We start from the raw sequence: 24,215 nt of genomic DNA on the forward strand, positions 1-24,215 counted from the left end.
AAGGAGGTGACCCTGGCAGGATCTGTTATGCTGTAATGGCTTTGAGTTTGGTCACAGTCTCTTCTCCACGCATCTATAAGCACTTTAAAAAGAAATATCATTTAGAATGTTGGTGAAGAAGAATGATGGTATGAGGACTTGGTCCCACATAAACTGTGTCTTAGGGGATCAAAAAGTTCTAGTGGGAGCATATATGAGAGTATCTTGCTGGCTTGATTTGTGTGTCTGGTGATATCATTTCTGTTATTTTATCCTTCCATTGTACATCGACCTATCTGGCTTATTCTTGGCATTGTAAGAAGGTTAATGAAGAGGCATAACCTAAATAATATTTAGAGAGCTTGTGTAACACAGGATATCATAATATAAAAAGATGGAAAATTATTCATAATTGCAATCATAACATAGCACACAGAGTTTCCTGCAAAGCAAACTTTGATTTCAAAGACCTTATGCAAGTCACGTGTAATAGTCTTTTTTTATTGTAAGAAGCTCCTGCCAGCCTTCTAAAGCAACAAACCCCAGGTCAGCTCAGGGATGGAAGGGACTTGATAGGCATAAAATAATCCCTCAGACAAAGGACTGAGTGTGCAGCTTCAATAGGAACATTGTGCTCCTAGGTCTTTATAAGGGAGGTTGCCCTGGGCTCATCCAACACAGGTCATATCAAACACCATGGGTACCACCAAGATTTTCCTGCTCTTTCTCTCAGTGGCCCTGTTGGCCCTGAGCTCAGCTGAGAGCACAGACGACGGTAAGTGGGGGAACACTGGGAAACTGTGTTAGTTTTAGGGTCCATCATTCAAGCCAAATGACAGAATTTGGGCCAAGCCATCCTCAATGCTAGTTACTTTAGTTTTCCTAGAGTTAGATAACTGGAGGAGGTAGTATTACCACTTCTCAAATAAAAACTAGCATTTATATCATACTATATGGTTTGCAAAGTACTTTACATCTTTACATTTCATCTAATCTTCAAAACAATCTTGAGAGGTTATGTGTGATTATTGTCCCCACTTCACAGAAAAGGGAACTGAGGCCAAGATAACTGAGAGAGGTTAACTGACTTGCCTAGGCAATATAGTAGGTAAGAGTCCTGGAATTTGAGGTAGGAAGACCTGAGTTCAAATCTTGCATCAGAAACATACTAGTAGTGTGACCTTGAGCAAGTCACTCAGCCTCTGTTTCCCTATTCATTACATTGCAGTCATTATACATTTTGGTTTGGAGGAGGTTTTTTTTTGATTTTGTAAAACAGAGATAATAATATCACCTGCTTTCTAAGAGATTAGTGCAAGGATCAAATAAGATAACATATGCATAAAGCTCTATGTAAATGCTAGCAATTATTAATTATTAGTGTCATTGCAAAATGGCTAGTAAGTATCCAAGGTAGAATTTAAACTCAGGTTTTCCTGGCTCCAAATCTAGTGCTCTATCCATTATTTTCCATTCTATGCTAATTTCAATTACCTTTCTCCAGCACTGAACACAAGCCCAAACTCAACGTCTTCTTTAAATGACTGATATTCCATTATAAAAACTTTTGATTATGTGTACCAAAATATTAGATGAAAAATAGACAATTCCTTCACTCCTTCAGATATCTGATTACTGAGACAACAAACTTTTGAATATTTTTTTCCAGATGATTGAATTGTTCACTTTTCTCTCTAATTTGGACCCAGGCTAGGCATTCTATTCAAATGTCTTCATTGTACCAGTCTTTTTAGACTTGTTTCATAACATTCCCTTTCACGTTCTTCATTCAGTCAAATTGAACTACTAAGTATTCCCTGCATATAATAGTTCATCTCCTGCCTTTGTCCTCATGCCTGAAATATGCTCAGTTGTTGGCTATCTTAATAGAATCTCTAACTTCTCTCAAGGAGAACTCATTAGCCATCCCCTGCATAAGGTCTACCCAGATCCCTCAATTGTTAGTTCTGTCTGTCTGTCTATCTGTCTCTCTCTGTCTCTAAGTCTTTCTCTCCCTTTCTCTCTTTATGTATTCCTGTCTATATCTCTGTCTCTGTATCTCTGTCCCTATCATGCTCTCTTGCTCCAATAAGATATCAGCTCTTTGAGGGACAATTTCATTTTGTCATGATTGAAATGACTCAACAGCAACAAAAATCTCCCGTGAGAGGTGCCATGGAATACTGAATAGAGGACCAGCATCAGAGTCAAGAAAATCTCAGTTCATATTTTTTTATTACACATACCGACTGGGAAACTCTGGGCAAATCATTTAACTTTTCATGGTTCCAAGAAACTCTTGAAGGCTATGTGTTGCAGAGTCCATACTAAGTTGCAATGGTAGATGGAATTCCCTTGTTGGGAGTTCCATATAATAATGAAACCACAGATATCATCTAAACAATACCCTAATAACTAGGACATAAATAAAGGTTTGTTTGATTGGAATAAATGATTAAAAATAAATTGGATAAAATGTTCTTACCTAAGAAGTAGGCATCCAGATTTTGCTTGAAGATGTCCCATAAAGGGGAGGCCACTACATATGGAATCCACTAATTCTGCTTTTGGGTAGTTTTATGTATGAGGGAGCTTTTTCCTTATAGAAAATCTCATTTCACCTCTTTGCAACTTCTAAGCATGGCTCCTATATCTGTTCTCTAGATTCATATAGAATACCTTTAAACTCTCTTCCATGGGACAGCCCTTCAAGTGCTTGAAGGCAGATATCATGGCTACACTAAGACTCTTCTTCTCCTTATCTGAGTCCCTTTAATTCTATTGCCTTCCATCTATTGATTATTTCCCATTTATCATGGATATAGTTTGTGCATAGTTGTTTGTATGATATTTCCACCAGTAGACTATGAACTCCTTGAGAGCAGGTACTATCTCTCATCTTTCTTTATCTCCTTATTAATTAGCAAAATGCCAGGTGCATAGAGAATGCTTAATAAATGTTATTGACTTGTGTTCATGGGGTTGAGTACAGACCTCCATTTGATTTCCTTAAAGGATTGTAGGGATCTGTTTGAGAAATTTGAGGTTCTTCCAATTGTTTCAGGGACCACTTGAGTTATTTTCATCTTGTCCTCCATCTGGACAGGCATATGTGTTGCAGGGGTCCATCTGAGAAATTTTTAGAATTCCCATTTGGGTTGGTTCATGTACTCTGGGAACCCATTGGATGGAATTTCACCTGGGAAAATTCTGTTTTTACCCTTAGGATAAGGGGCTGATTTTTAGTCAACCCCAACTCCTGAGGGAGAGCTACTTCTGCAATGGCAACTCATCTGGGACCAGTATCAGTACAAATATTTTGGTTCTGAAGCACAGCATGAAGATATGGAAATCTGAATCATTTGATTTTATAGATAGCGTCTTGAGTCCTTAAACCAAGAGAGTACCTCAGAGCTAACCTCAAAATAGCTCAAACCATTTAATATAGAAGAGGGCAAGAATGCAGAAAGAATACTGAAAAAATGTCATGCTTTCTCTGGGTCTGCACTGCCAAAACCGATTGTGATTGATTTCCATTAGCTTCCTTTTTTATTGCAGTCCTTAGTAGTAGTAAACTGTATCCTGTGATCCTAAGGTAATGAGTAAGGTTTGTGCTACAGCTTTTCTCCAAGTGAGTATTTCCTTTCAATAAACCAACATCATTTTACGTTTGACTAAATGCTAAGAAAAAAATGATACTTAAGATGAATTTTTAAGATCAATCATTAAGATGATATTTAAGAGGGGCGGCCAGGTAGCACAGCAAGTAAGAGCACCGGCTCCAGTGTTGAGAAGACTTGGAGATCGAATCCTGGGCTCAGACACTTAGCACCCACCCAGAAACACCTGGCCGTGTAACCTTGAGCAAGTTACTTAACCCCAATTGCTTAGGGGCAGCCAGGTGGCTCAGCGAGTAAGAGCACCGGCTCTAGTGTTGGGACGACCTGGAGATCGAATCCGGGCTTGGACACTCAGCACCACACCCAGAAACACCTGGCCGTGTAACCTTGAGCAAGTTACTTAACCCTGATTGCTTAAAAAAAGAAAAAGATGATATTTAAGAGAAATCCACCTCATAGTCTTATAGAAAGTCAGCTGATTGAACTAAGCCTTCTAATAATCTGGTTTTTGATTCATTGTACTTCTATATGACATGATCAGGCTACCACAAACCTCTAATTTTCCATTATTTGTTTTCATTGTATCTTGCAATTGCCTTATTTGTGTTATGATAGGTTTGTAATGGACAAGATGAATTCCTCTGTTCAGGTGGATCCAACTTATGTTCATGATATAATTCCACTGGATTTTATTCACTTAAAAATTTCTTAGCCTTGGGGCGGCTAGGTGGCATAGAGTGAATAGAGCACAAGCCCTGGAGTCAGGAGGACCTGAGTTCAAATCTGGCCTCAGACACTTAACACTTACTAGTTGTGTGACTTTGGGCAAGTCACTTAACCCCAATTGCCCTGCCTTCCCCCTCCAAAAAAAAAAAGCAAAAAAAAAATTCTTAGCCTTATCAATCAACAGAAAATTTGGATTCATAAGACTCTTCTCCTAGACTTAATTCTTTCATTTTCTTTTCTTAATCTATCCACAGATGCATCTAGCCAGCAAGCAGTTGCACAAGACAGTAAGTACTTTTTCATTCACAAATTATATTTTTTTTCTCTTTTCTCGGGGCTTCTGGAGCTAATTTTTCCCTAAACTCTTCTTTGTGATTATAGTAACAAAGGTAATTAGCCCCAAAATGCATATTATACATATACGACCATCTTTATTACCTTTATAGATAAATATGCATTATATATGCTCCATATATAATTATATATTGTATCTAATATGATATATTATGTATTATGATATAATAGTATATTGTATTAATAAATGTTGTCATGTATAATTATATATAATATACTTGCTTGGTATATATTATATTTAATGCTTGGTATATATATGTGTGTGTGTATATATATATATATATATATACATGTATATATAATGCACATATAATATATTTAAAAGCTCTTCAATTGTTCCACCAATGATCCAAACTCAGAAATGATCTAAAGCCTGGACAAAAAAAAAAAGAGGGAGAGCAGGACCATAGGTGGAAGACTAACAAGGTTCCTATACTTTTTCTCTGACTCCTGATTGAAAGTGATCTGTTTGAATTAAATTCTCTTTCCCTGTCATGTTTGTTTTTTCTGAACTAGTAAAAATTGTGTCCAGGGATATACAGGTTAATGAGTGAGGCTTATACTTTCTCTTCCATATAGTTTTTAATATTTCTTCTAATACATCACGAGAATGTGAGAAACTCTCAATGCCAAGGAAAGAGAACAAAATTACTCAGGAAAGTTGTATTGCATTTTTCTGGAATATTAGTTTTCTAATTGAGTCACACAGCTTTATGTCATTCTGATACTTTTTTGAAAAATTCTTTGTGGGGCTGGGCAGGTAGCACAGCCAGTAAGAACACCAGCTCCAGTGTCAGGATGACCTGAGGACCAAATCCAGGCTCAGATACTTAGCACCACACCCAGAAATAACTGGCCCTGTTACCTTGAGCAAGTTACTTAAACCTGATTGCTTAAAAAAAATTCTTTATGATCCCATGGTTGCTTTCATTACCTACCAAGGAATCTAGAAATGTTTAACAGTCTAGATTATTGCAAGAGAAGGAATTCTGAAATCAGACTGCCTGAATGAAAAAATATTTTTTTTAATTTTCCTCTTCTCTTTTTTCCTTTGTTTTACCTGATATTTACCTCCATTAGTGTATCTTGATGACTTTGAATGGATGGGATATAGATCATGATTTGGGATGGGATGTGTACACTTCCTGAGATGGAGCCCAGGTTTTGTTCCTGATAAAATTCACTGTTTCACATACCAGGAAGTAACTGGCATTAAGTGAAGAGAAAGAACTGTGAAATTCATAAGACTTTTATGAAGTCCTCAGTTTAACTGTTTCCTTTTCTTTGTCTATTGAAAGCAGCCTCCAGCCAGGATTCTACTGCCCAGGAAGGTAAGTCCTAATTTCATTCCACTTCAAAAATAATTAACCTTATCAATCAATAGAAAACTTGAGGATTCATAAGACTCTTTACCTAAACCCTCAATCTTTCCCTCTCTTTATTTTGTTCATATTACATTTATAGCAGCACTTAACCAGCAACGTGTTCCACAAGAAAGTAATTCCTTTTTCATCTACAAACTATATTTGTCTTTCCTTGGGGCTTCAAGAGGTCATTTTCCCGGATGTTCTACTTTTGTGTTTATGGTCACAAAAGTCATTAACCATGGAGCGGTAGACTTGTTCAGTTAGTGGACATTATTTTCTGTTATCAGAGGAGAACTTGTCTCCTTTTTCCAGACAGTTATTTTCTTAATAACATCCTTGAAGATCTACCTTACTCTCTGTTCTTCAGTGAAAAGAGCTCTGCCTCTCTCTCGGAATTTTAAACTGAGTCCTCACTAGGGATCACATTTCATTAAAAAAAAAGCAGGAAACATATAGAAATGTAATATCAGGAATCCCATATGCAAGTCAAAAATTTTGGGGACTCAAATACTTAATGGAGAAATCAGGATTCCAGTTTTTGCTTACTCTTTTTGCATAAATCTCATTCCATCCACCCAAGATCTCATTTCAGATATATCCTTAAATCTGGCCAACAAATTGGATGGGGGTTAGGGGAGGGAGATAAGAGGAAAATTGTCCAGACTTCCGTGTGCTTTATTATCCCCAAACTGAGAATATAAATTTGGATTGGTTCCATTAATTGTCACATTTTACTTGGTAGGTAGTTCTGTCCAGAGAAAAATGTGATGTGGAGTGAGACTTATACATCAACTTAAAATCACTTTTAATGCTTTCTTTACACTGAACAATGAGTTTTGTAAGGCACTCAATGGCAAAGAAAAAGGTCACAAACTGTTAGTGAAATTATACTTCGATTTTCATTAAATATCACTATTTTGAGCTGTCACACTGCTTCATGTCTATCTTCCAGCATCTCTTGTTAAATTAATTTTATACCCTTGACTACCTTCACTAGCATGAGAACTCCAGAAATAGCTAACTAGTTCTCGACATGGCTACAAGGGAGATTATTAGATGGGTACCACTCACAAATAGCCACTTTTTCATTACATGCCTCTCTTCTTAATTATAATTTTAAAATCACAAATTCTCATCTTCATGATGAGATATGTATCCTCTGTCAAAGTAGAGCCATTATTGTGCTACCAACAAAATTGTATTGAACCCTATCTATTTGAACAAAAATGATAAATGTGAGAGCCATAGAACTTTTTTGTCAACTTTATTATTTTTCCTTTTCTTTACCCACAGACTCCAGCCTAGACTCTACTGGCCAAGAAGGTAAGTCCTAATTTCAGTGGGTCCTTCCACTTCAAAAATATTTGGCCTTATCAATAAATAGAAAACTTAAAGATTCATAAAACTTTCCAGCTAGACTTAATTCCATTTTTCTCTTAATTTTGTTCATATTCCACCCATAACAACACTTAGCCAGCAACCTGCTCCATGAGAAAGTAATTCATTTTCATCTACAAACTACATTTATCCTTTCCTTGGGGCTTCTGGAGCTCATTTTTCCTAATACTCTACTTTTGTGTTTATGGTCACAAAAGTCATTAAACATAGAGATGTAGACTGGTTCAGTTAGTGGGTGGTAATCTCTGTTATAAGAGGAGATCTTCTCTTCTTCTTTCCAACAGGGAGTTTTTTCTTAATATCATCCTGGATAATCTGCCTTTCACTTTTTTCTTCAGTGAATTGAACTCTCTCTATCTCTGTATCTGTCTCTGCCTCTGTGTCTATCTTGATCTCTGTCTCCCTCTCTCTCTGTCTCTGTCCCTCTGTCTCTCTCTGTCTGTCTCTTTCTCTCAATTTTAAATTGAGTCCTTTCTAGGATACCCATAACATGAGAAAGAAAATGGAATGAGAGAGAAATTTAGTATCAGGAATCCTGAATGATCAATAAGAAGTAGAAAAGTTTTGCGATTTGGGTTTTTAGTTTAGTTTTTTAGTTTTTGTTTTTTTTGCATTTTGGAGGGCAGTTGGGATTGCCCAAGGTCACACAGCTAGTTTTTGTGTTAAGTGTCTGAGGCTGGATTTGAACTCAAGTCCTCCTGATTCCAGGGCCGGTGCTCTATTCACTGTGCCACCTAGCTGCCCCAGAAGTACAAAAGTTTTGACACTGAAGTACTGCATGGAGAAATCAGGGTTTCAATTGTATTGATCTTTTTGAAAAGCTGCCTCTGTATACCCATCCAAAGTCTCATCTCAGATCTAAGCTTAAATATGGCTAAAAAATTGGATGGGTGTTAGGGGAAGGGAATAATAGGAAAATTGTCCAGACATTCCTTGGCATTAGGATCCCAGCATTGAGAAAAAGTTTTAGATCACTCCCATTGATTGCTCTGCTCTTCTTGGTAGAAGTTCCATTCAGAGAGGAATATGATATTGAGTGAGGTGTATATATGAAGTTCAAGTCACTTTTAATGCTTTCTTTACACAGAGCAATGAGTTTTCTGAGGTACTCAATGCCAAAGATAGAGGTCACAATCTGTTAGTGAAATTATACTTCAATTTTCATTGAATATCACTACCTCTAGTTGTCACACTTCTTCACTTCTCCTAGCACATCTTGTTCAATTAAGTTCACGCCCTTGGTTAACTTCTTTAATCTTAGTGCTCCATAGATAATTAACTAGTTCTCAATATGGCTACAATGGAGATTGTTAGATGGATGCCCCCCACAAATGAAGACATTTCCAACTGTCACTTCACAATGTCTTTCACTGTATCACACAGAGTCCTTCTAAACTATGTACGGTTTGATAACACAAATTCTCCATTTTATGATTAGATACATATCCTCTGACAAAATAGGTACATTTTTTTATAAGAAATTAGAGTTAAGTAACTTATTCAAGGTTACATGGCCAGCTATTTTCTGGTTGTGGTGCTAAGTATCAGAGCCCAGATTCGATCTCAGGTCATCCCGACTCTGGGGCCAGTGATCTTACTCACTGAGCCACGTGGCAGCACCCTAAAATAGGTACATTTTTGAATTCCTTGTAAAGTCTCATTGAACCCTATCTACTGTAACATACCTTGCCCCACCTAGATTGATAAATGTGAGAGACATAGAACTTTGTTGTAAATTTTACTTTTTTCTTTTCTTAAACCACAACAGCTTCCAGCCAGGACTCAACTGCCCAAGAAGGTAAGTCCTGATTTCATTGGGGCCCATCCACTTCAAAAATACTTGGCCTCATCAAGCAGTAGAAAATTTGAGGATTCATAAGACTCTTCATTTAGGCTTCATTCTTTTCCTCTCTTAATTTTGTTCATATTCCACACATAGCAGTACGTAGCCAGCATCCATCTACACAAGAAAGTAGTTCCTTTCTCATCTACAAACTATATTTTTCTTTCCTTGGAACTTCTGCAGCTCATTTTCCTTGGTACTCTACTTTTGTGTTAATGGTCACAAAAGTAATTAACCACAGAAAGAGGAAGGTTGATCCAGTTACAGGGTACTGATGTCTGTTGTGAAGGGAGATCTTGTCTCCTGTTTCCAGAGGGAATTTTTTCTTAATATCATCCTGAACAATCTACCTTATTCTCTGTTCTTCGATGAAAACAACTCTGCCTCTCTCTCTGAATTTTAAACTGGGTCCTCCCGAGGGCTAACATTTCATAAAAAAGAAGAAGAGAGAGAAATGTAGTATCAGGAATCCTAAATGATGAAATACAAATCCAAAAGTTCTGGCACTGAAATACTTCTTGGAGAAATCAGGATTCCACTTGTTTTAATCTTTTTGTACAGCCACCACCATCTGTCATCTCAAAGCTATCCTCAAATGTAGTCAAAAAATTGAATGGGAAATAGGGAATGGTGATAATAGGAAAAGTGTTGAGATTGGCCTTATTAATTGTCATATGGTTCCTGGTAGGTGAAATTCTGTGCAGAGAGGAATATCATGAGCAGTGAAGCTTATACTCAAACTTCAAAGCACTTTTAATATTTCCTTTAGACAAAGCAATGACTTTTGTGAGGTGTTCAAGGTCAAGGAAAGATGTCACGGTCTGTTAGGGAAACTACATTTGAATCTTCATTGAGTATCACTATTTCTAGTTAAGTCATACAGTTTCACCTCTCTCTTCCAGCACCTCTTTAATCCAACACTTACATTAATACTAGAGATCCAGAAATAATAATTTGTTCACAACATGGCTACAATGAAGATTATTATATGGGTGACCCCACAAATAATGACTTCTTCATCCCTCTCTTCTTTTACTATCTTTTATTATCTCTTTTTTTTTCTTTTACTATCTCTCACACCTCCCTTCTTCATTATGGTTTGATACCATAAATTTTCCATTTTATGATAAGAAATGTATACTCTACACATTTCTGTGTTGCACATAAAATCTCGTTGAAACCTATCTGCTATAATATACCTTGCCCCACCTAGATTGATAAAAGTGAGAGACATAGAACTTTGTTGTGAATCTTACCTTTTCCTTTTCTTTACCCACACCAGGGTCCAGCCAGGACTCTACTGCCCAAGAAGGTAAGACTGAATTTTACTGGGTCCTTCCACTTCAAAACTACTTGACCTTATCAATCAACAGAAAACTGGAGGATTCATAAGACTCTTCACCTAGACCTCAATCTCTTCCTCTCTCAATTTAGTTCATACTCCACCCATAGCAGTACTTAGCCAGGCAACCTGCTCCAAAGGAAAGTAATTCATTTTCATGTACAAACTACATTTGTCTTTCTTGGGGCTTCTGGAACTCGTTTTCCCTTTTGTGTTGATGGTCACAAAAGTCATTAACCATAGAGAGGTAGGTTGATCCAATTGGTTGACATTAATCTCTTTTGTGAATGGAGATCTTATCTCCTTTTTTGAAGAGGGAGTTTTTTTCTTCATATCATCTAGTACAATCTACCTTGGTCTCTGTTCTTCAATGAAATAAAGAGTCTCTCTCTAAATTCAAAGGTAAGTCCTCCTTAGGGTTCCCATTTCATAAAATATAAGAAGAGGGAAAGAGAGAGAAATGTAGTATCAGGAATCCTGAATGACCAAATACAAGTCCACAGGATTTGCCATTGAAATACTTCATGGAGAAATCAGGATTCTGGTTTTCCTTTTTGTCTTTTTGCATAACATGCTACATTTATCCTCATAAAGTCAACTGTCAGACCTCTCCTCCAATTTGGCTGACAAATTGCATGGGAATTAGGGGAGGAAGATAATAGGAAAATTGTCCACACATTTCTAGACATTGCCTTCCCAGAACTGAGAAAAAGACCTTTGAATTGGTCCCATTAATTGTCCTGTTCTTCTTGGTAGGCAGCTTTGTCCAGAGAGGAAGATGATATTGAGAGAGGTTTATACTCACACTTCAAATCACGTTTCATGTTTCCTCTAAACAGCACAATGCGTACTGTGAGGTGCTCAATACGAAAGAATGAAGTCACAACCTGTTAGTGAAATTATACTTCAATCTTCCTTGAGTATTTTTAATTACCCCATACTGCTTCACCTCTATCTTCCAGCACCTCTTCTTCAATTAAGTTTATTCCCTTTATTACCTTCATTAGTCCTAGAACTCCATATATAATTACCGAGTTCTCCACATGGCTTCAATGGACATTATTAGATAGGTGGCACCTACAAATAACCACTTTTTCATCCCTCTCTTCTCCATTTCTTTTACTATAATTCCTGCCTCCCTTCTTCACTGCATTTGGATATCACAGATTCTCAGTTTTATGGGATATATATCCTCTGTCAAATTAGGTTCAAATTTGTGTTCCTGATAAAATCTCTTTGACCTTTATCTACATGAATGTACCTTGCCCCACCTAGATTGATAATTGTGGGAGACATAGAATTTTGTTGTAAATGTAACTTTTTTCTTCTCTTAATCCACAGAAGCCTCCAGTCAAGACTCTCCGGCCCAAGAATGTAAGTCCTAATTTCAGTGGGTCTTTCCACTTCAAAAATACTTGGCCTTATCAATCAATAGAAAACGTAAAGATTCCTAAGACTTTTCAGCTAGACTTCATTCTCTTCCTCTCTTTATTTTGTCCATATTCCACTCATAACAACACTTAGTCAGAAACCTGCTCCACGAGAAAGTCATTCATTTTCATCTTCTAACTACATTTGTCCTTTCCTTGGGGCTACTGGAGCTCATTTTCCCTAATACTCCACTTTTGTGTTTATGGTCACAAAAGTCATTCTCCATAGACATGTAGACTGGGTGAGTTAGTGGGTAGGAATCTCTGTTGTAAGAGGAGATCTTCTCTTCTTTCCCACAGCGAGGTTTTTATCAACATCATCCTGGATGATCTACCTTACATTTTCTTCTTCAGTGAAATGAACTCTCTCTGTCTCTGTCTCTTTCTCTTTCTCTCTGTCTCTATCTCTGCCTCTGTCTCTGTCTATCTCTGTGTCCCTCTTTCTGTGTCTCTGTCTGTCTGTTTGTCTCCTTCTCTCATTTTTAAATTAGATCATTTCTAGGGAGCCCATATAATGAGAAAGAAAAGGAAAAGAGAGAGAAATTTAGTATCAGGAATCCTGAATGATCAATTAGAAGTACAAATGTTTTGGCATTGAAATACTGGAAGGAGAAATCAGTATTTCAATTGTTTTGATCTTTTTGCACAGATGCCTCTGTACACCCATACAAGGTCTCATCTCAGACCTATGTTTAAATCTGACTATAAAACTGGATGGGAAGGGGCAGCCAGGTAGCATAGCGAGTAAGAACACTGGCTCCAGTGTCGGGATGACATGTGGATCGAATCTGGGCTCAGACACTTATTACCCACCCAGAAACACCTGGCCATGTAACCTTGAGCAAGTTGCTTAACCCCAATTCTTAAAAAAAATGGATGGGCATTGGGGGAAGGAAAAATATAGGAAAATTGTCCAGACATTCCTAGGCATTAGGATCCCAGCATTGACAAAAAGCTTTAGATTGCTCCCATTGAATGCAATATTCTTCTTGGCAGGTAAAATTTCTGTTCAGAGAGGAATATAATATTGAGTGAGGTTTATACATGAACTTCAAACAACTTTTAATGCTTTCTTTACACAGAGCAATGAGCTCTCTGACCTACTCAATGCCAAAGAAAGAGGTCACAATCTGTTGGTGAAATTATACTTCAATTTTCATGGAATATCACTACCTCTAGTTATTACCCTTCTTCACCTCTCTCTTTCAGCACCTCTTGTTCAATTAATTTTTCCCCTTTGGTCAACTTCATTGATCCCAGAGCTCCAAAGATAATTAACTACTTCTTAATATGGCTATAAGTGAGATCGTTAGATGGGTGCCCCCCACAAATAACCATTTCTCCAACCCTCTTTTCTCAATGTCTTTCACTATATCACACAGCTCCCTTCTTACCTATAGTTTGGTACCACAAATTCTCCATTTTATGATGACATACATATCCTCTGACAAAATAGATCCATTTTTGTATTCCTGGTAAATTCTCATTGAACCTTACCTACTTCAACATAACTTGCCCCACCTATATTGATAAAAGCGAGAGACATAGAACTTTGTTATAAATTTTACTTTTTTCTTATCTTAAACCACAACAGCTTCCAGCCAGGACTCTACTGCCCAAGAAGGTAAGTCCTAATTTCATTGGGGTCCTTCCATTTCCAAATTACTTGGCCTCATCAAGCAGTAGAAAATTTGAGGATTCATAAGACTCTTCATTTAGGCCTCATTCTTTTCCCCTCTTTATTTTGTTCATATTCCACACATAGCAGTACGTAGCCAATCAGGATTCCACTTGTTTTAATGGCTTTGTACAGCCGCCACCATCTATCCACCCAAGGTGTCATCTCAAAGCTATCCTCCAATGTAGCCAAAAAATTGAATGGGAAATAGGATATGGCGATAATAGGAAAAGTGTTGAGATTGGTCCTATTAATTGTCATATGGTTCCTGGTAGATGAAGTTCTGTGCAGAGAGAAATATCATGAGCAGTGAGGCTTATACTCAAACTTCAAAGCACTTTTAATACTTCCCTTAGAGAAAGCAATGACTTTTGTGAGGTATTAAAGGTCAAAGAAAGAGGGCACCATCTGTTAGGGAAACTATATTTGAATCTTCATTGAGTATCACTATTTCTATTTAAGTCATACACTTTCACCTCTCTCTTCCATCACCTCTTTAATCCAGCACTTTCATTGATTCTGAGATCAAGATGAAATTTGTTCACAACATGTCTACATTGCAGATTATTTTATGGGTGACCCCTCAAATGACTTCTTCATCCTTCTCTTCTCCATTTTTTTTTACTGTCTCTCAAACCTCTCTTCTTCATTATGGTTTGATACAACAAATTTTCCATTTTATGATGAGAAATGTATATTCTACAAAATGGGTTCATTTCTGTGTTGCACATAAAATCTCATTGAAACCTATCTGCTATAACATACCTTGCCCCACCTAGATTGATAAAAGTGAGACATAGAACTTTGTTGTGAATCTTACCTTTTCCTTTTCTTTACCCACACCAGCGTCCAGCCAGGACTCTACTGCCCAAGAAGGTAAGATTGAATTTCACTGGGTCCTTCCACTTCAAAACTACTTGAACTTATCAATCAACAGAAGACTGGAGGATTCATAAGACTCTTCACCTAGACCTCAATCTCTTCCTCTCTCAATTTAGTTCATATTCCACCCATAGCAGTACTTAGCCAGCAACCTGCTTCACAAGAACATAACTCCTTTTTCATCTACAAATTAAATTTCTCTTTCCTTGGGCTTCTGGAACTCATTTTCCTTGATGCTCTGCTTTTGTGTAAATGGTCACAAAAATCATTAACCATAGAGAGAGGTAGTTTGGTCCAGTTTATAGGTATTGATTTCTGTTGTGAGGGGAGATCTGGTTTCCTTTTTCCCAGAGAGAGTTTTTTCTTCATATCATCCTAAAAAGTCTACCTTACTCTTTGTTCTCCAATGAAATGAATAGTCTCTCTCTAAATTTTAAGCTAGGTCTTCCCTAGGGTTCCCATTTCATAAAATATAAAAAGGGGGAAAGAGAGAGAAATGTTGTATCAAGATTCCTGAATGATCAAATACAAGTCCAAAGGTTTGGGCACTAAAATAATTCCTGAAGAAATAAGGATTGCATTTTTCTTTCTATCTTTTTGCATAGCCTCCTCCATTTATCCACCTAAGGTCTCTTCACAGACCTCTCCTTAAATCTGGTGAACAAATTGTATGGGAATTAGGGGAGGGAGATAATAGGAAAATTGTCCAGACATTTCTAGACATTGACTTCCCAGCACTGAGAAAAAGACCTTTGAATTGGTCCCATTAATTGTCCTGTTCTTCTTGGTCGGCAACTTTGTCCAGAGAGGAAGATGATATTGAGAGAGGTTTATACTCACACTTCAAATCACGTTTCATGTTTCCTCTAAACAGCACAATGAGTTTTGTGAGGTGCTCAATATGAAAGAATGAAGTCACAACCTGTTAGTGAAATTATACTTCAATCTTCCTTGAGTATCTATTTTTAATTACCTCATGCCGCTTCACCTCTATCTGCCAGCCCCTCTTCTTCAATTAAGTTTATTCCCTTTATTACCTTCATTAGTCCTAGAACTCCATATATAATTACCGAGTTCTCCACATGGCTTCAATGGACATTATTAGATAGGTGGCACCTACAAATAACCACTTTTTCATCCCTCTCTTCTCCATTTCTTTTACTATAATTCCTGCCGCATTTCTTCACTGTATTTGGATACCACAAATTCTCAGTTTTATGGCATATATATTCTCTGTCAAATTAGGTTCATTTTTGTGTTCCTGATAAAATCTCCTTGACCTCTGTCTACATGAATGTACTTTCCCCCACCTAGATTGATAATTGTGGGAGACATAGAATTTTGTTGTAAATGTAACTTTTTTCTTCTCTTAATCCACAGAAGCCTCCAGCCAGGACTCTCCTGCCCAAGAATGTAAGTCTTAGTTTCAGTGGGTCTTTCCACTTCAAAAATACTTGGCTTTTCCAATCAATAGAAAACATAAAGATTCCTAAGGCTTCTCAGGTAGACTTCATTCTCTTCCTCTTTTTATTTTGTCCATATTCCACTCATAACAACACTTAGCCAGAAACCTGCTCCACAAGAAAGTCATTCATTTTCATCTTCTAAATACATTTGTCCTTTCCTTGGGGCTACTGGAGCTCATTTTCCCTAATACTCTACTTTTGTGTTTATGGTCACAAAAGTCATTCACCATAGAAATGTAGAATGGTTCAGTTAGTGGGTAGGAATCTCTGTTGTGAGAGGAGATATTCTCTTCTTTCCACAGGGAGTTTCTTATTCAGTGAAATGAACTCTCTGTCTCTGTCTCTTTCTCTCTGTCTCTATCTCTGCCTCTGTCTCTATCTCTCTCTCCATCTTTCTGTGTCTCTGTCTGTCTGTCTCTTTCTCTCAATTTTAAATTGGATCACTTCTAGGGAGCCCATATCATGAGAAAGAAAAGGGAAAGAGAGAGAAATTTAGTATCAGGAATCCTGAATGACCAATTAGAAGTACAAATGTTTTTGCACTGAAATACTGAAAGGAGAAATCAGGATTTCAATTGTTTTTATTTTTCTGCACAGATGCCTCTGTACACCTATACAAGGTCGCATCTCAGACCTATGTTTAAATCTGGCTATAAAACTGGATGGGCTTTGGGGGAAGGAAAAAATAGGAAAATTGTCCAAACATTCCTAGGCATTAGGAACCCAGCATTGACAAAAAGTTTAGATTGCTCCCATCGATTACAATATTCTTCTTGGCAGGTAAAATTTCTGTTCAGAGAGGAATATAATATTGAGTGAGTTTTATACATGAACTTCAAACCACTTTTAATGCTTTCTTTACACAGTGCAATGAGCTCTCTGAGCTACTCCATGCCAAAGAAAGAGGTCACAATCTGTTAGTGAAATTATACTTCAATTTTCATGGAATATCACTACCTCTAGTTATCACCCTTCTTCACCTCTCTCTTCCAGCACCTCTTGTTCAATAAATTTTACCCCCTTGGTCAACTTCATTAATCCTAGAGCTCCAAAGATAATTAACTACTTCTTAATATGGCTACAAGTGAGATTGTTAGATGGGTGCGCCCCACAAATAACCATTTCTCCAAACCTCTCTTCTCAATGTCTTTAACTATATCACACAGCTCTCTTCTTAAATATGGTTTGGTAATACAAATTCTCCTGTTTTATGATGAGATACATATCCTCTTACAAAATAGGCCCATTTTTGTATTCCTGGTAAACTCTCATTGAACCCTTCCTACTTCAACATAACTTGCCCCACCTATATTGATAAAAGTGAGAGACATAGAACTTTGTTGTAAATTTTACTTTCTTCTCTGCTTAATCCACAACAGCTTCCAGCCAGGACTCAACTGCCCAAGAAGGTAAGTCCTAATTTCATTGGGTCCTTCCACTTCAAAAATTGTTGGCTTCAACGAGCAGTAGAAAATTTGTGGATTCATAAGACTCTTCATTTAGGCCTCTTTCTTTTCCTCTCTTAATTTTGTTCATATTCCACCCATAACAGTACTTAGCCAGTATCCTTCTCCACAAGAAAGTAGTTCCTTTCTCATCTACAAACTATATTTTTCCTTCCTTGGAACTTCTGCAGCTCATTTTCCTTGGTACTCTACTTTTGTGTTAATGGTCACAAAAGTCACTAACCATAGTAAGAGGAAGGTTGGTCAAGTTACAGGGTATTGATATCTGTTGTGAGGGGAGATCTTGTATCCTGTTTCCAGGGGGAGTTATTTCTTAATATCATCCTGAACAATCTACCTTATTCTCTGTTCTTCAATGAGAATAACTCTACCTCTCTCTCTGAATTTTAAACTGGGTCCTCCTGAGGGCTCACATTTCATTAAAAAGAAGAAGGAAAGAGAGAGAAATGTAGTATCAGGAATCCTGAATGATGAAAAACAAATCCAAAAGTTCTGACACTGAAATACTTCTTGGAGAAATCAGGATTCCACTTGTTTTAATGGCTTTGTACAGGCACCACCATCTCTCCACCCAAGGTGTCATCTCAAAGCTATCCTCAAATGTAGCCAAAAAATTGAATGGGAAATAGGGAATGGCGATAATAGGAAAAGTGTTGAGATTGGTCCTATTAATTGTCATATGGTTCCTGGTAGGTGAAGTTCTGTGCAGAGAAAAATAATAAGCAGTGAGGCTTATACTCAAACTTCAAAGCACTTTTAATACTTCCCTTAGAGAAAGCAATGACTTTTGTGAGGTATTCAAGGTCAAAGAAAGAGGGCACCATCTGTTAGGAAAACTATATTTGAATCTTCATTGAGTATCACTATTTCTGGTTAAATCATACAGTTTCACCTCTCTCTTCCATCACCTCTTTAATCCAGTACCTACATTAATACTGAGCTCCAGAAATAATAATTTGTTCACAACATGGCTACAATGCAGATTATTATATGGGTGACCCCACAAATAATAACTTCTTCATCCCTCTCTTCTCCATTTCTTTTACTATCTCTCACACCTCCTTTCTTCATTATGGTTTGATACAACAAATTTTCCATTTTATGAAGAGAAATGTATATTCTACAAAATGGGTTCATTTCTGTGTAGCACATAAAATCTCATTGAAGCCTATCTACTATAACATACCTTGCCCCACCTAAATTGATAAAAGTGTGAGACATAGAACTTTTTTGTGAATATTGCCTTTTCCTTCTCTTTACCCACACCAGCGTCCAGCCAGGACTCTACTGCCCAAGAAGGTAAGATTGAATTTCACTGGGTGCTTCCACTTCAAAACTACTTGAACTTATCAATCAACAGAAGACTGGAGGATTCATAAGACTCTTCACCTAGACCTCAATCACTTCCTCTCTCAATTTAGTTCATATTCCACCCATAGCAGTACTTAGGCAGCAACCTGCTTCACAAGAACATAATTCCTTTTTCATCTACAAACTACATTTCTCTTTCCTTGGGGCTTTTGGAGCTCAGTTTCCTTGATACTCTGCTTTTGTGTGAATGGTCACAACAGTCATTAACCATAGAGAGAGGTAGGGTGGTCCAGTTAGTGGGTATTGATTTATGTTGTGAGGGGAGATCTTGTTTCCTTTTTCCCAGATAGAGCTTTTTCTTCATATCATCCTGAAGAGTCTACCATACCCTCTGTTCTTCAATGAAATTAATAGGCTCTCTCTAAATTTTAAGCTAGGTCCTCCCTAGGGTCCCATTTCATAAAATATAAAAAGAGGGAAAGAGAGAGAAATGTTGTATCAATATTTCTGAATCATCAAATACAAGTCCAAAGGTTTGGGCACTAAAATAATTCCAGAAGAAATAAGGATTCCAATTTTTCTTTTTATCTTTTTGCATAGCCTCCTCCATTTATCTACCTAAGGTCTCTTCATAGACCTCTTCTTAAATCTGGTGAACAAATTGGATGGGAATTAGGGGAGGTAGATAATAGGAAAATTGTCCAGACATTTCTAGGGATTATCTTCCCAGCGCTCAGAATAATACATTTCAATTGGTCCCATTAATTGTCCTGTTCTTCTTGGTCGGCAGCTTTGTCCAAAGAGGAAGATGATATTGAGAGAGGTTTATACTCACACTTCAAATCACGTTTCATGTTTCCTCTAAACAGCACAATGAGTTTTGTAAGGTACTCAATAGGAAAGAATGAAATCACAACCTGTTAGTGAAATTATACTTCAGTCTTCCTTAAGTATCTATTTTTAATTACCCCCATACTGCTTCACCTCTATCTTCTAGGCCTCTTCCTCAATTAAGTTTATTCCTTTTATTACCTTCATTAGTGCTAGAGCTCCATACATAATTACCGAGTTCTCCACATGGCGTCAATGAATATTAATAGATAGGTGGCACGTACAAATAGCCACTTTTCCATCCCTCTCTTCTCCATTTCTTTTACTATAATTCCTGCCTCCTTTCTTCACTGTATTTGGATACCGCAAATTCTCAGTTTTATGGGATATATATCTTCTGTCAAAATAGGACCATTTTTGTGTTTCTGATAAAATCTCTTTGACCTTTATCTACATGAATGTACCTTGCCCAACCTAGATTGATAATTGTGGGAGACATAGAATTTTGTTGTAAATGTAACTTTTTTCTTCTCTTAATCCACAGAAGCCTCCAGCCAGGACTCTCCTGCCCAAGAATGTAAGTCTTAATTTCAGTGGGTCTTTCCACTTTAAAAATACTTGGCCTTATCAATCAATAGAAAACATAAAGATTCCTAAGACTTTTCAGCTAGACTTCATTCTCTTCCTCTCTTTATTTTGTCCCTATTCCACTCATAACAAAACTTAGCCAGAAACCTGCTCCACAAGAAAGTCATTCATTTTCATCTTCTAACTACATTTGTCCTTTCCTTGGGGCTACTGGAGCTCATTTTCCCTAATACTCTATTTTTGTGTTTATGGTCACAAAAGTCATTCACCATAGACATGTAGACTGGTTCAGCTAGTGGGTAGGAATCTCTGTTGTGAGAGGAGATCTCTTCTTCTTTTCACAGGGAGTTTTTTCTTAACATCATCCTGGATGATCTACCTTACATTTTCTTCTTCAGTGAAATGAACTCTCTCTGTCTCTGTCTCTTTCTCTTTCTCTCTGTCTCTATCTCTGCCTCTGTCTCTGTCTATCTCTGTGTCCCTCTTTCTGTGTCTCTGTCTATCTGTCTGTCTCTTTCTCTCAATTTTAAATTAGATCACTTCTAGGGAGCCCATATAATGAGAAAGAAAAGGAAAGGAGAGAGAAATTTAGTATCAGTAATTCTGAATGACCAATTAGAAGTACAAATGTTTTTGCACTGAAATACTGTAAGGAGAAATCAGGATTTCAATTGTTTTTATTTTCTGCACAGATGCCTCTGTACACCCATAGAAGGTCTCATCTCAGACCTATGTTTAAAAATGGCTATAAAACTGGATGGGCTTTGGCGGAAGGAAAAAATAAGAAAATTGTCCAGACATTCCTTGGCATTATGATCCCAGCCTTGACAATAAGTTTAGATTGCTCCCATTGATTGCAATATTCTTCTTGGGAGGTAGAAGTTCTGTTCAGAGAGGAATATAATATTGAGTGAGTTTTATACATGAACTTCAAACCACTTTTAATGCTTTCTTTACACAGAGCAATGAGCTCTCTGAGCTACTCAATGCCAAAGAAAGAGGTCACAATCTGTTAGTGAAATTATACTTCAATTTTCATGGAATATCACTACCTCTAGCTGTCACCCTTCTTCACCTCTCTCTTCCAGCACTCTTGATCAATTATTTTTACCCCTTTGGTCAACTTCATTAATCCTAGAGCTCCAAAGATAATTAACTAGTTCTTAATATGGCTACAAGTGAGATTGTTAGATGGGTGTACCCCCACAAATAACCATTTCTCCAACCCTCTCTTCTCAATATCTTTCACTATATCACACAGAACCCTTCTTAACTATGGTTTGGTACCACAAATTCTCCATTTTATGATGAGATATGTATCTTCTGACAAAATATGTTCATTTTTGCATTCCTGGTAAAGTCTCATTGAACCCTACCTACCAGAACATACCTTGACCCACCTATATTGATAAATGTGAGAGACACATAACATTGTTCTAAATTTTACTTTTTTCTTTTCTTAATCCACATCAGCATCAAGCCAGGACACCCCTGCCCAAGAAGGTAAGCCCTAATTTCATTGGGCCCTTCCACTTCAAAACTACTTGGCCTCATGAAGAGTAGAAAATTTGAGGATTCATAAGACTCTTCATTTAGGTCTCATTCTTTTTCTCTTTTAATTTTGTTCGTATCTGTACGTAGCCAGCATCCTTCTCCACAAGAAAGTAGTTCCTTTCTCATCTGAAAACTACATTTGTCTTTCCTTGGGACTTCTGAAGTTTATTTTCCTTGATACTCTACTTTTGTGTAAATGGTCACAAAAGTCATTAACCATAGAAAGTGATAGGTTGGTCCAGTGAGTGGGTATTGATGTCTGTTGTGAGGGGAAATCTTGTCTCCTGTTTCCATAGGGAGTTTTTTCTCATTATCATCTTGAAAAATCTACATTACTCTCTGTTCTTCAATAAAGAGAACTCTGCCTCTCTCTCTGAATTTTAAACTGGGTCCTCCCGAGGGCTCACATTTCATAAAAAGGAACAAGGAAAGAGAGAGAATTGTGCATCAGGAATCCTGAATGATGAAATACAAACACAAATTTGTATTTGAACAAATGCATTACCAAATACTAAATGTATTTGAAAATGAACAAATAAAAATCCTGAACGACCAAATCCAAATCCAAAAGTTTTCTCTCCATGTAATACTTCATGGAGAAATCAGGATTCCACTTGTTTTAATTTTTTGGACAGCCACCATCATCTATCTACCCAAGGTCTCATCTCCCCCCTTCCTTAAGTCTTGCCAACAAACTGAATGGGACATAGGGAATGGAGAGAATAGGAAAAGTGTTGACATTGGTCCTGTTAATTGTCATATAGTTCTTGAGAGATGGAAGTTCTGTGCAGAGAGGAATATCATGCACAGTGAGGCTTATACTTCAACTTCAAAGCACTTTTAATCCTTCCTTCAGACAGTGCAATGAGTTTTGTGAGGTATTCAAGGTCACAGAAAGAGGTCACAATCTGTTAGGGAAACTATACTTGAAGCTTGATTGAGTATCACTATTTCTTGTTCAATTAATTTTATTCCCTTTTTTACCTTCATTAGTCCTAGAGCTCTGCAAGCGATTAGCTAGTTCTCCACACGGCTACAATGGACATTGTTAGATAGTTGCCACCTATCAATAATCCCTTTTCCATCCCTCTTTTCTCTATTTCTTTTACTATACTGCACATGTCCCTTCTTCATTATAGTTGAATACCACAAATTCTCATTTTGTGAGATACATGTCCTCTGTCAAAGTAGGTCCATTTTTGTGTTCTCATAAAATCTCTTTAAGCTCTATCTACCTGAACATACCTTGCCCCACCTTGATTGATAAATGTGAGAGTCATAGAACTTTGTTCTGAATTTTACTTTTTTTTTCATTATCCACACCAGCCTCCAACCAGGACTCTCCTGCCCAAGAAGGTAAGTCCTAATTTCAGTGGGTCCTTCCACTTCAAAACTACATGGCCTCATTAAGCAGTAGAAAATCTGAGGATTCATAAGACTCCTCACTTTGGCCTCATTCTTTTTCCCTCAATTTAGTTCATATTCCACCCATAGCAGTACTTAGCCCGCATCCTGCTCCACAAGAAAGTTCTTCTTTTTCCATCTACAAACTACATTTGTCTTTCCTTGGGACTTCTGGAGATCAGTTTCCTTGATACTCTGCTTTTCTGTTAATGTTAAAAGTCATTAACCATAGAGAGAAGGAGGTTGGTCCAGTTAGTGGGTATTGATGTCTGTTGTGAGTGAAGATCTTTTCTCCTTTTTCCCAGAGAGAGATTTTTCTTCATATCATCCTGAAGAGTCTACCATACCCTCTGTTCTTCAATGAAATTAATAGGCTCTCTCTAAATTTTAAGCTAGGTCCTCCCTAGGGTTCCCATTTCATAAAATATAAAAAGGGGGAAAGAGAGAGAAATGTTGCATCCAGATTCCTGAATGATCAAATACAAGTCCAAAGGTTTAGGCACTAAAATAATTCCTGGAGAAATCAGGATTCTAAATTTTCTTTTTATCTTTTTGCATAGCCTCCTCCATTTATCTACCTAAGGTCTCTTCACAGACCTCTCCTTAAATCTGTTGAACAAATTGCATGGGAATTAGGGGAGGAAGATAATAGGAAAATTGTCCAGACATTTCTAGACATTGTCTTCCCAGCACTGAGAAAAAGACCTTTGAATTGGTCCCATTAATTGTCCTGTTCTTCTTGGTCGGCAGCTTTGTCCAGAGAGGAAGATGATATTGAGAGAGGTTTATACTCACACTTCAAATCACATTTCATGTTTCCTCTAAACAGCACAATGAGTTTTGTGAGGTGCTCAATATGAAAGAATGAAGTCACAACCTGTTAGTGAAATTATACTTCAATCTTCCTTGAGTATCTATTTTTAATTACCCCATACTGCTTCACCTCTATCTTCCAGCACCTCTTCTTCAATTAAGT

General features: G+C 37.2%; 2 protein-coding genes across 2 annotated transcripts in view; one reads left to right on the top strand and one right to left on the bottom strand.

Moving 5' to 3' along the window:
- The window catches only part of METTL21C (methyltransferase 21C, AARS1 lysine), a 113,730-nt gene that overhangs the window by 35,489 nt on the left and 54,026 nt on the right, over window positions 1-24,215 (bottom strand). The window lies entirely within an intron of this gene.
- Window positions 676-24,215, top strand: part of LOC138143050 (variable charge X-linked protein 3B-like) — a 37,673-nt gene continuing 14,133 nt past the window's right edge. Inside the window, exons 1-12 of the mRNA XM_069064233.1 lie at window positions 676-754; window positions 4,580-4,612; window positions 7,340-7,369; window positions 9,213-9,242; window positions 10,570-10,599; window positions 11,971-12,003; window positions 13,654-13,683; window positions 16,000-16,032; window positions 17,465-17,494; window positions 20,238-20,270; window positions 21,755-21,784; window positions 23,162-23,191. Coding sequence (XP_068920334.1) covers window positions 676-754; window positions 4,580-4,612; window positions 7,340-7,369; window positions 9,213-9,242; window positions 10,570-10,599; window positions 11,971-12,003; window positions 13,654-13,683; window positions 16,000-16,032; window positions 17,465-17,494; window positions 20,238-20,270; window positions 21,755-21,784; window positions 23,162-23,191 — 421 coding nt within the window. The remainder of the gene's footprint in view (window positions 755-4,579; window positions 4,613-7,339; window positions 7,370-9,212; window positions 9,243-10,569; window positions 10,600-11,970; window positions 12,004-13,653; window positions 13,684-15,999; window positions 16,033-17,464; window positions 17,495-20,237; window positions 20,271-21,754; window positions 21,785-23,161; window positions 23,192-24,215) is intronic.

The sequence above is a fragment of the Petaurus breviceps genome, unplaced genomic scaffold, assembly GCF_028583685.1.
Source record: "Petaurus breviceps papuanus isolate PSGF00001 unplaced genomic scaffold, PetGlider_PUasm1.0 90625, whole genome shotgun sequence".
NCBI lineage: Eukaryota > Metazoa > Chordata > Mammalia > Diprotodontia > Petauridae > Petaurus > Petaurus breviceps.